The sequence below is a fragment of the Macaca fascicularis genome, chromosome 16 (genome assembly GCF_037993035.2).
Source record: "Macaca fascicularis isolate 582-1 chromosome 16, T2T-MFA8v1.1".
NCBI lineage: Eukaryota > Metazoa > Chordata > Mammalia > Primates > Cercopithecidae > Macaca > Macaca fascicularis.
The window spans coordinates 41,265,533-41,278,316 of NC_088390.1; the positions used below are offsets into that span (position 1 = coordinate 41,265,533).

General features: G+C 37.7%; 1 protein-coding gene across 14 annotated transcripts in view; it reads right to left on the bottom strand.

The window, feature by feature from the left end:
- The window catches only part of CCT6B (chaperonin containing TCP1 subunit 6B), a 153,213-nt gene that overhangs the window by 99,273 nt on the left and 41,156 nt on the right, over positions 1–12,784 (bottom strand). For 11 of the 14 annotated variants that reach the window (XR_012425531.1, XM_074019004.1, XM_074019002.1 and 8 more), the window contains 5 exons: positions 12,486–12,633; positions 5,598–5,731; positions 4,208–4,310; positions 2,229–2,301; positions 1,187–1,385 (listed from right to left, as the gene is read on the bottom strand). Coding sequence is in view for 13 of the 14 variants with exons in the window: in XM_074019004.1 (XP_073875105.1) it covers positions 1,313–1,385; positions 2,229–2,301; positions 4,208–4,310; positions 5,598–5,731; positions 12,486–12,633 (531 nt within the window). In the remaining variant the exon portion in view is untranslated. Of the gene's footprint in view, positions 1–1,186; positions 1,386–2,228; positions 2,302–4,207; positions 4,311–5,597; positions 5,732–12,485; positions 12,634–12,784 lie in introns of those variants that run through there. The other 3 variants (XM_074019006.1, XM_074018999.1, XM_065531223.2) reach the window with 1 other exon arrangement.

Below are 12,784 nucleotides of genomic sequence, written 5' to 3' on the forward strand. Positions count from 1 at the left end.
CCGTGTAAACATACATAGTGATGGTTCAGAAGTCTGAATACTGGACCAGGTGTGCTGGCTCATGCCTGCAATCCAAGTACTTTGGGAGGCTGAGGCAGGCATATTGCCAAAGCTCAGGAGTTCGAGACCTGCCTAGTCAACATGGTGAAACCCCTTCTCTACTAAAAATACAAAAATTAGTCAGGTGTGGTAGTGTGCACCTGTAATCTCAGCTACTAAGGAGGCTAAGGCAGGAGAGTCACTTGAGCCTAGGAGGCAAGAGTTGCAATGAGCCAAGATCATGCCACTGCACTCCAGCCTGGGTGACAGAGTAAGACTCCATCTCAAAAAAGAAGAAGAAGAAGAAGAAGAAGTCTGAATACTGACTTAGAAAGATGTTGATAGCATATTAAGTGGAAAAAAACAGGCTATAAAATCATAGGTTCTCAACTAGGGCATTAAATGGTTAAAGGAACCTTCTCCTACATGCACAAACAGGCCAAAGTTCCATTAATGCACCTGCCATATTTTAGTCTCTTATCAACTAACATCCATGGAAAGAAGTTAACCACAAGAACTCTAATAACAATAAAAAGCATAATAGATTAATTCTAGAGTTTCAAACAAGAAAGATATTGCTATAATATCCACACTGAACAGTTGTATTATGAGCCAAAAACAATTATTTCCCACTGCTGGTGTCAACAATTCTCCTCTTTCCAGATGAAACCTGTTCTACCTCACCATCTAGTCAGAGAGCTACCAGAGCTAGCACAGTAGCATAAATTGTTGATCATATATACAAAAAAAAAGCCAGGTAAAATATAAGAAATGATATCCAAAATAAATTGAGTCAGACATTATAAACAATGTAACCCAAAGCTACATGCCATATTTACAAGAGGAAAGAGTGGCAGCAAGACGTCACTGAAAGAATTTTGAGAGAAAATGAAACATTTTGTCCTACTACATTTATACCCTCTGATAAACTGGAAATTTACTTGGGTGTACTAAAACCTCTATTTTGTTAATTAAAACTTGCCAAAAGGTCTAAGAATCATAAAGATCCTATGCTATAACAACTGCAGTAGCATACAACAAAGGGTGGGGAGTTAGGACTCCTGGGGAAATATTTCAATTATTATTCCTTTACTGTAAAAGTATTTCTTGTGTTCTTTATACCTTGATGAAATATTTTTTGAGACTGTTAAGATCCAAAAGATATAAACTGCATTTATTGTGTAGAAATTCAGAATGGCTCAGGCTACACAATAGTAGTCAGATGTAAAGTGTACTAAATTTCATCTTCTAGAAGGGTTGATTTTGAATTCAATCATCCTTTGAGAGAAGACATCCCAGCTCGCATAATTTCATCAACCAGGAGAATGTTGGTGGCAATCACTGTGCTAAGAAAAAAGATGAGAGGGTGAGTAAAGCCTACTAACCCACTCTTAGCTTTTTTCTCCAGCAATCTTTACCTATGTGGGGTACTTTAATGATGTTTGTATGATATTTTATGAGACAAGGCTGTTATAAATACAAATACAAATGTCATCGTTTTTTGGTTTTTTTTTTTTCCAAGATGGAGTTTCACTCTTGTTGCCCAGGCTGGAGTTCAATGGCGAGACCTCAGCTCACTGCAACTTCTGACTCCCACGTTCAAGCAATTCTCCCACCTCAGCCTCCCGAGTAGCTGGGATTACAGGTACCTGCCGCCATGCCTGGCTAATTTTTGTATTTTTAGTAGAGATGGGGTTTCACCATGTTTGCCAGGCTGGTCTTGAACTCCTGACCTCAGGTGATTCACCTGCCTCAGCCTCCCAAAGTGCTGAGATTACGGGTGTGAGCCACTGCAATGGCCCAAATGTCACCCTTTGTATTATAATTTAAACTCCTTTGCTGATAAGGTGCATTCCTGATTTATATTCCAGCAAAACTGAGCTCATTTTTACAATATCATTTGATTTTCTCCATCATGCATGTGCTACTATTTCAGTAAATTTCCCCTTTTCTTTCCCCCTCAAATAGTAAGATTAATTTTTCTTATAACTTAACACTGCTAGACTTAAAATATAAAAGGGACTATGGACTATAAAATGACAGAAGCTAGTCCTAATAACAATACCATACCTTTCAAACACTTGACAATTTTTCCACTGTACAATGACAAAAATAATAGAAACATTTTCATCTTAATATTATCAGTTATAACTCTACAGGTCTTTCACTTTATGTTCACATGAACTTACCAAGAGTGAAGAAGTTGTTTTTTAACACAATAATTATCCCAAACTCCTGCATCTGCTGCTACCATTGGCTCACCTGAAAAGTAAAAACAATTTTAATACCAAAATCTTACTATTTTCTATTAATATTAATTGATATCTTCTAAAAATATTTAATACACTACACCAAAACTACTTTTGTCAAGGTCATCAATGACCTCCATATTATTAAATCCAATGGTTGATTCTCAGGCCTCATCTATCAGTATTTAACACAGTTGATCACACTCTCCGGCCTACTCTTTGTTATCTTCCAGGATACCACACTCCTCTGGTTTTCTTTCTTTTGCACTAGTGGCTCCTTTTCTGATTACTTTGCTGGTTCTTCCTCTTCCTCTCTCACCTCTTAATGTTGGAGTACCCAAAAGTTCAGTCCTAGCCTCTTTTCTCTCTACCCTTAATCCCTAGGTGATCTCATCCAGACTTTTAGATTTAAACCATACATATCTGATGACTCGCAAGGTTTTTTGGGTGTTTTTGTTTTTTGTTTTCTTTTTTCTTTTTTTTTTTGGTGTTTTGTTTTTGTTTTTGAGACAGAGATCTTGCTCAGTCACCCAGGCTGGAGTGCAGTGGTGTAATCTTGGCTCCCTGCAACCTCTGCCTCCTGGGTTCAAGCAATTCTCCTGCCTCAGCCTCCCAAGTAGCTGGGATTTCAGGTGCCTGCCATCATCCCTGGCTAATTTTTGCATTTTTAGTAGAGATGGGGTTTCACCATGTTGGCCAGCCTGGTCTTGAACTCGTGACCTTAAGTGATCCACCCACCTTGGCCTCCCAGAGTGCTGGAATTACAAGCGTGAGCCATTGCACCCAGCCTGACTCTCAAGTTTTAATCTCCAACCCAGATCTCTTCCTTGAATTCCAGACCCATATATCCAACTTTTTTAATTAAAAGATTACAGATGCTTCAACCTTGACTCTGCCAAACCTGAATGTTAATATCCTCTCACCCACAACCTGCTCCAGCCAGTCTTCTCCACCACAGTTGATTGCAACTCCAACCTTCTACTTATTCAGCTGACTTCTCTACAGAGTGGAGAGTGGCCAGAGTGATTCTCTTAAAACAGAATTAGGCCATGTGCCTGGCCAACATGGTGAAACCCTGTCTCCACTAAAAATACAAAAATTAGCCAGGCGTGGCAGCAGACACCTATATTCCCAGCTACTCCGGAGGCTGAGGGAGAATTGCTTGAACCCGGGAGGCAGAGGTTGCAGTGAACCGGGATCGCGCCACTGCACTCCACAGCATGGGAGACAGAATGAGACTGCCTCATAAATTAATTAATTAGGCCATGTCACACCTCTGCTCAAAATTGCTCCCTGCTCCTCTAAAGTAAAAGCCAAAGTTCTGAGCTGGGCCAAATGCCCCTGCATGATCTGACCTTCTGTCACCTCTCTCACCTCCTTCCTCAAAAACATCAGACACTGGCTTTTCCACTGGCTGTTCTCTTTCCCTAGAACACTTAACTCCAGTTGCCTACATGGCTGATTTCCTCATTTCCTTCCACTTTTTTTCAACAGACATCTTGATGATGCCTACCATGACCAACCTCTTTAAGCTGCCGTTCTCTTTCCACCCTCCTGTACTAGTGTTCATCATCATTGGTAAACCACTCTTTTTTTCATGTAATTCATTTCTTTCTAAGATGCTGAAGGAGTTTATTTATTAAAGTTATTATTTACTGCCTACCTTCTCCCACTACAACATAAGCTCCCAGGGGCAGATTTTTTGTCTGTTTTGTTCTGTGTGAAGCCCAAGAGGAAAACAAGCACTCAATAACTATTTCTCAAACAAATGAACATTTTTTAAGAAGCTCAAAAATAAACTAAAGGCATCCAAAATTTAAATATTAAAGTTACCCAAATCTTTACTTCTTTACTATAAGATCTGGGTAACTAAAGAATAGCCTCTTTATTAAGCAGCTAATTTTCCTTCCCTTTCTTACCTGTATTCAAATCTATGCCCACAAGTTGTTTTGACTCGACATGCTCAGCCTGAACTTTTACTAGTGTTTCCTGTGGGTCATAACCAGCATTCTGAGCAAGAACCTTTAGGAATAAAAATAATAATAAATATATATGCATAATACCTTCACATATCTCAAATATCAAAATACTCTTTACTCTTGTAAAAACACATCTATAACATGACAATCATCTCCTTTTGAAAAATTCCACTTTCAATCTAAATCAAATTATTATTTCATCTATCTAGTACTTTTTATATTTAAACATTGCCCCTATGCACATCACAGTAAATTCTGAGGACATCAGAGTTCCCCCATTTCCACTCTACTACATTAATTTCCCTCCTTGCAAAAGGTGTTTTTTTTTTTTTTTAGTGTGGAAGGAAGTAGAATGATATTGTTGTTTCCTCTAGTGCTGCTAGTCACATGCCCTCCAATTCTTCATAGGCACTTGCTAAGGAAACCAGAATATTTGCAGCACCTTTGTGCCCCTCATCTTCATGAGGAGAGTCACGACCTGTGGTAACAGGGTTGGAGATACCCGCACTCCAAACCAGGCTCATTTCCAAGTGGTCCCAAATCACCAGCTGATGAGGAAAAAGGTACCACCAGTGTACACTGGGGTTACCACTTTCTGTCAACAACAAGATCATACTGACTTTGCTACTCTGGAGAAAGAAAAAATAGAAATCTAATTCACAAAGATTTCACAAATTATGAAAAATTCTAATAAAAATTAGCAAAGAGATTTTGCTGGCATTGTTAATAATGTTTTAATTCACGGTAATAGCATCTTTGAAGTAATTTTACTATATTTCTAAGGTGGTTTGAAACCAATTAAGGCAAGGAGAAAGGAATGGTTGCTTTCTGTTCTTAGGTTGCCACATGGAAAAATTCTGTTTTCTCTTTTTCTAGGAATTAAAATGATGATGACAAATGTAAGGTTGTATCTAGGAATGCTAAATAGCCTCAAGCCCTCACTCTCCACAATTTAAATTGATTACATTTGGATACCACTAACAAAACAAAGATGTACCATAAAATCTAACTAAATTTTAAATTCTAAACTTTTTCATTATGATTAATCATGAGTCATTTCTGAAGGAAATATTTGGAGCTGCTTTAATTTTTGGAACTCAGAGAAAGAAGCAAGGGGGTAAGTTGGCTATTTCATGAGATTGTACAAGGATTCTGGGCTGTTATCCCAAAAGTTTCCCTGCTTTAGTTGTGAAATATCTAAGAGAAAACTGTGTAAGGAAATGAATATAAATACCTGTCTACTCCATTAACTATCAGATAATATGGGCAATTTGTAATTAAACACCTTTATGTCTAACCAGTTGTTATTTGGCCGAAAGGGTAGTTGTACCTTGGGAATAATGAGTAAGGCATCAGCAAAAGCCTGGACTCCAAGACGAGCTCTTCCTTTTATACTGTTCTTATATGTAACGAGAGCTTCAGCCATTGCCACTTCAATTGCACCAGCTCCAGGAACCATACAACCTATTGGAGAGAAAAAATATGATTGGCAAGACATGCCATAAAGACCAAAAAAGAGAGAGAGAGAGACAGAGAGAGAGAGAGAGAAAAGCAATTCACTATTTAAGTGTGTTGTATTATCTACAAAAACCAAATAAATTGCACGGCTTAGTAATTACTCAGTTATCTTATGAAACATCCTGAAGTTATATGTCATTAAATAAATACGCATAGTACAGATAACTGGCTGCAAATAGCTTATTTCGCTGCTTATCCTCTGGTAAACAAGAATAATTTCTTTTTACCTTCATCTTACTCTTTTATAACTACTTTTTTTTTTTTTTTCTGAGATGGAGTTTTACTCTGTCACCTAGGTTGGAGGTGTAGTGGCACGATCTCGGCTCACTCCAACCTCTGCCTCCCAGGTTCAAGCGATCCTCCTACCTCAGCCTTCTAAGTAGCTGGAATTACAGGCGTGCACCACCACACCCAGCTAATTTTTGTATTTTTAATAGATACCGGGGGGGGGGGGGGGGGCACCATGTTGGCCAGGCTGGTCTTGAACTCCTGACCTCAAGTGATCCACCCACCTCCGTCTCCCAAAATGCTGGGATTACAGGCGTAAGCCACCACACCCGGCTTTATGACTACTTTTAAGAGGTAGTTATTTATAATTTATATTGACAGGTAACTGATTACAATATCTGACATGAAAATTTTTTAGGCCAAGATAATTTGTCCCTAGTTTTTGATAGGGAATTCTTGGAACTCAATGAAGTATTTGTTTTTGGTGCTGGAGCATAACTTAAACTGCTATCTAAGAAAAAAATTAAGTGGTATTATTATTCTAAAGCAAGAGTTTTGGTTAAACACATCAAATTTCACATCAGTATATGACTTTTATATCTGCTACTTGTATGGTTTCATAAAGTTTATGACTCTTATTTAAATCAGCAAACTTGCTTTAAAACAAAACAATACGGAAACAATCTCCCCTTTTATCTCACATCATTTTAAACTTACTACCCCCTTTCTTGGCTTCACTTCACAATGTAACTGCTCAGAGCTGTTTACCCACCAGATTATTACATCATTACCTCCCATTCACATTTTTTAAAAGTTCCTTGTTAAATACAGAATATACTCAAAAGAATATTTATATGTGTAAGATATAAAGAATAAATGTACAAATAAACAAATATATCCATGTACCTACCACCCAGCTTAAGAAAGAGATTACTAGAACCTTTGAAAATTTCCCTGATCCCATTCCCTGTCAAAACACAACATATCAAAATTTTAGCATCCCTAAAGCAGTACTTAAAGAGAAATTTATATCACGAAACACCTATATTAGGAATGGAGAAAGTTCTCAAATGAATGACCCCAGCTTCCACCTTAAGAAACTAGAAAAGAGCAGGGTCTGGTGGCTCATTCCTATAATCCCAGCACTTTGGGAGGCCAAGGCAGATAGATCACTTGAGCCCAGAAATTCAATACCAGCCTGGGCAACACAGTGAGACTCCATCTCTATAAAAAACACAACAATTAGCCAGGTGTGGTGGCACACACCTGTAATCCCAGCTACTTAGGAGTCTAAGGTGGGAGGACTGCCTGAGCCTGGGAAGTCAAGGCTGCAGTGAGCCATGACCATGCCACTGTACTCCAGCCTAGGCGACAGATCGAGACTCTGTTTCAAAAAGAAAAAAAAAAAAAACTAGAAAAGGAAGCACAAATGAAACCTAACATAAGTAAAAGAAAGGAAATAATTAGAATGAAAGTGGAAATTAATCAAATGATAAATGTCAGAAATGAGAAAAGTTACATCACTACAGATTCTACAGATATTAAAAAGAGTAATAAATGAATATGATGATCAACTTTATGACAATGAAGTTGAAACTGTAGATCAGAAGTTAGTACTTTCTGCAAAAGGCCAGTTAATATTTTTCAGGCCATACCATTTCTTTTGCAACTATTCAACTCTGCCACTGTAACACAAAAATAGCCATAGATAATACATAGACAAATGAGTATGGCCACATTCCAGTAAAACTTTATTTACCAAAATAGGCAGCAAACCAGATTTAGCTCATAGATAGTAGTTGATGATCTTAACTTAGATGAAGTGGACAAATTCTTGAAAGACTACAAACCACTAAAGCTCACTCAAAAAAAACAAAACCCTTTATAGCCCTATGTCTATTAAAAAAAAATTGAATGTGTCATTAAAAGCTTTCCCACAAAGAAAACTCCAAGGATCAGATGGCTTTATTGACAGTCTACCAAACATTTAAGAAAGAAATAATACAAATAATACCAATTCTCCACAACAACTTTACATTTTCAGAAATTTGAACGAGAAAAACTTTCCAATTCACTCTATGAGTACAGCATTGTTCTAACACCAAAAAAGATAAAAACATTACAAGAAAAAATATACACAGACCAATACTCCTTATGAATACAGATGTAAAAATTCTTAAAAAAATGTTAGCCAATTAAATCAAATAATACATTAAAAGGAGAATACACATAGTAGCATTATTCACAATAGTCAAAAGGTAAATGGAACACGTTTCCAATAACAAATAAAATGTGATATATACATACAATAGAATATTATTCAATGGTAAAAAGGAAAGAAATTCTGGCACATGCTACAACATGAATGAACTTTGATGACACTATGCAAAGTGAAATAAGCCAGACAAAGGACAAAAACTGCATGATTCCAATTATATGAGATACATAGAGTAAACTCACAGAGACAGAAAGTAGAATGTTGGTTACCCAGGGCTGGGGAGGTGGGTAGGGAATGAAGAGTTATTGTTTAATGGGTACAGAGTTTCAGTTTTGCAAGGGAAAAAAGTTCTGGAGATGGGTGGTGATAATGGTTACACAACAATGTGAATGCACTTACTAACACTGAACTGTACACTTAAAAATTGTTAAACTGCAAATTTTATGTTATGTATATTTACCACAGTTTAAAAAATAATTTTAAAAAATGTAATTCATTAATTTTTTAAAAAGTAAAATGCATTATAACTAAGTATGGTTTATCCCAAGAATGTAAGGTTTGACATTTGAACCAATCAATGTAATTTACTGCATTAAAAAACTAAATGAGGGCTGGGTGCAGTGGCTCACACTTGTAATCCCAGAACTTTGGGAGGCCAAGGCAAGCAGATCACCTGAGGTCAGGAGTTCATGACCAGCCAGGCCAACATGGTGAAACTCCATTTCTACTAAAACATACAAAAATTACCTTGGCATGGTGGTGCGTGCCTGTAATTCCACCTACTCAGGAGGCTGACACAGGAGAATCGCTTGAACCTGGGAAGCAGAGGTTGCAGTGAGCCAGGACTGCGCCATGGCACTCCAGCCTAGGCAACAAAGTGAGACTCCATCTCAAAAAAAAAAAAAAAAAAAACTGAGAAAAATCATATGATCATCTCAATAGATGCACAAAAAGCATTTGGCATTTATTCTTGTGTGTGTGTGTGTGTGTGTTGACAAAAAAAAAAAAAAAACAAGAAGTTTCACTCTTGTTGCCCAGACTGAAGTCCAGTGGCGTGATCTTGGCTCACTACAACCTCTGCCTCCCAGGTTCAAGCAATTCTCCTGCCTCAGCCTCACGAGACACAGATTGCAGGTGCCTGCCACCATGCCCAGCTAATGTTTGTATTTTTAGTAGAGACAGAGTTTCACCATGTTGGCCAAGCTGGTCTCAAACTCCTGACCTCAGGTGATCCACCCGCGTCGGCCTCCCATAGTGCTGAAATTACAGGCATGAGCCACCGCGCCCAGCCTGGCATTTATTCTTGATTAAAAACTGTCAGCAAACTAGGTGCAGAAGGGAGAACTTCCTCAACCTAGTAAAAACCTACAGCTAACATCATACGTAATGGAGAAAGATTGAATGTTTTCCCCCTAAGATGAGGAATGAGGAAAGGATGTCCATTTTCATTATTTCTAGTCAACATTATACTGGAGGTTCTGGCCCATGAAATAAGGGAGAAAATTTTTAAATATCCATATTGGAAAGAAAAAAGTAACTGTATTAGCAGACAACGTAATCACTTATATAAACAATTCAATGAAGCCTATAAGAAAGCTAATTGTGATTTAGCAAGGTTGCAGAATTCAAGATCAATGTACAAAAATAAAATATATTTCTATATATTAGCAAACAACAATCAGAAATTGAAATTTTAAAAATAACATACACAATAGCAACAAAATAAATGAAATACATAGAGATAAATATGGAAAAAAGTGTGTGAGGCTCATATACTAAGAACTATTAAATACTGCTGAGATAAATTCAAGAAGAGTCAAATAAATAGATAAGATGACATTCATGAGTTAGAAGGCTCATTATTAAAATATCAACTATCCCCAAATCGATCTACAGATTTAATAAAATTCCATTCAAGCGGGGTGTAGTGGCTCACACCTGTAATCCCAGCACTTTGGGAGGCCAAGGCGGGAGGATCGCTTGAGCCCAGGAGTTTGAGACCAGTCTGGGCAACAACATAATGAGACGTTGTCTCTACAGAAAATAAAAAATAAAAAAATAATTAACCAGGCATGGTAGTACATGCTTGTGGTTCCAGCTACTTGGGAAGCTAAGGTGGGAGAGTCACTTGAACTCAGTAGGTCGAGTCTGCAGTGAGCCATGATCACGCCACTGCACTCCAGCCTGAGTGACAGAGTAAGATCCTTTCTAAAAAAAAAAGTTCTGATCAAAATCCCAGCAGCAGTCTTTTTGGTAGAAACTGACAAGCTGATTCTAAAATTCATATGGAAGTCATATGGAAATGCCAAAGACTTAGAATGACCAAAATGACTTTTAAAAAAATGAGAGTTAACAATACTGATTTCAAGATTTATTATAAAGCTACAGTTGTCAGGACAATATCATATTAACATTAAAATAGACAAATGCATCAGTAGAACAGAAAAAAGAGCACAGAGATAGAACTACACAAATATGAAAAACTGATTTTTTATACACGAGAAAAGGCAATTCAGTGGTGAAAGTCTTTTCAGCAAATAAGACTAAAATAATCTGATACCTTTATATGAAAAAATGAACTTGTATCCATATTTGTACCATATACAAAAATTAACTTAAAATGAATCACAGACCTAAATGTAAAACATAAGACTACAACACTTTTAGAGAAAAATATTTGTGACCCTAGGTTAGGTAAAGATTTTTTAGATACCACACCAAAAGCATAATCCATGAGAGAATAAAAATAATAAATTAGACTTCATCAAAATTAAGAACTCCTCTTTGAAAGGCACTGTTAATAATAAAATAAGCCATAGAGGAGAAAAATTTGCCAAACATATATCTGAAAAAGCACTTGTACCCAAAATATACACAAAGAACTCTCAAACTCAACAATAGAAAACTAACACAATTTTTTTTCTTTCCTTTTTTTTTTTTTTTTTTTCTGGAAACAGGGTCTCGCTCTGTCGCGCAGGCTGGAGTGCAGTGGTGTGATCATAGCTTACATTACTGTAACCTCAAACTCTTGGGGCTCAAGTGATATTCCTGCCTCAGCCTCCTAAGTAGCTGGAACTACAGGTACAGACCACCATGCCTGGCTATTTGTGTGTGTGTGTAGAGTCATGGCCTTGCTATGTTGCCCAGGCTGGTTTCTAACTCCTGGGCTCAAGCAATCCTCCCACCTTGGCCTCTCAAAGTGCTGGAATTATAGGTGGGAGACACTGTGCTTGGCCAACAATCCAATTTTTTAAAAGGGCAAAAGATTTAAACAGAAAATTCACCAAAGATATATGGAGGGCGAATAAACACATTAAAAGATGCTCAACATGGGCTGAATGTGGTGGCTCATGCCTACAAATCCCAGCACTCTGGGAGGCTGAGAGGGGAAACCTGCTTGAGGCCAGGAGTTCAAGACCAGCCTGGGCAACATAGAGGGATCTCATCTCTACAAAAAAAATTCAAAAATTAGCCAGGTGTGGTGGCATGCACCTATCGTCCAGCTGAGGTGGGAGGATCACTTGAGCACAGGAGTTTGAGGCTGCAGTGAGCCATGATTGCGCCACTGTACTCTAGCCTGGGTGACAGAGCAAGACCCTGTCTTGAGGGGAAAAAAAAAAAAAAAAAATATATATATATATATATATATATATGGTTTGCAGCCAGGTGCAGTGGCTCATGCCAGTAATCCCAGCACTCTGGGAGGCCAAGGCAAGTGGATTCCTTGAGCCCAGGAGTTCAGGACCAACCTTGGCAACATGGTGAAACCTCATCTCTGCCAAAAATACAAAAATTAGCCAGTTCCAAAACCTGGTCTCAAAATAAATAAATAGATTAAAATTTAAAAATAAAATTTAAAAAAAATTAAAGGCCAGGCATGGTGGCTCATACCTGTAATTTCAGCACTTTGGGAGGCCAAGGAAGGCAAACCACTTGAGCCCAGGAGTTCTAGATCAGCCTGGCCAACATGGAGGAAACCCTATCTCTACTAAAAATACAAAAAATTAGCCAGGTGTGGTGGTGCACACCTGTAATCCCAGCTACTTGGGAGGCTGAGGCAGAAGAATTGCTTGAACTTGGGAGGTGGAGGTTGCAGTGGGCTGAGATCACACCACTGCACTAAAGCCTGAGCAACAGAGGGAGACTCTGTCTAAAAATATATGTATACATACATAGGGGTGTGTGTGTGTGTGTATATATACATATATACACACATATATGTGAGGTTCATATCAATCACAAGAAAGAGCTTACCATCTTCAATGGCATTTTTGATAGCACGAAGTCCATCTCTTATGGCATCCTTGATTTGTGTGAGAGTATGCTTATTTGGTCCTCTAACCAACAAGGTAACAGAGTGAGGGTTAACACACTCCTCGATAAAAGTGAACTTTTCTTCACCCTAATGGGTGGCACAAAAATACAGAACTTTAATATTTAATGTCATTATAAAATCAACAATTTATACTAGAATACAATCTTCATTCGAATTTTTCTTATCAAGCATAACTAAAGATATGTTTAAAGGGAGTTAAGTTATATCTGAACTCTTA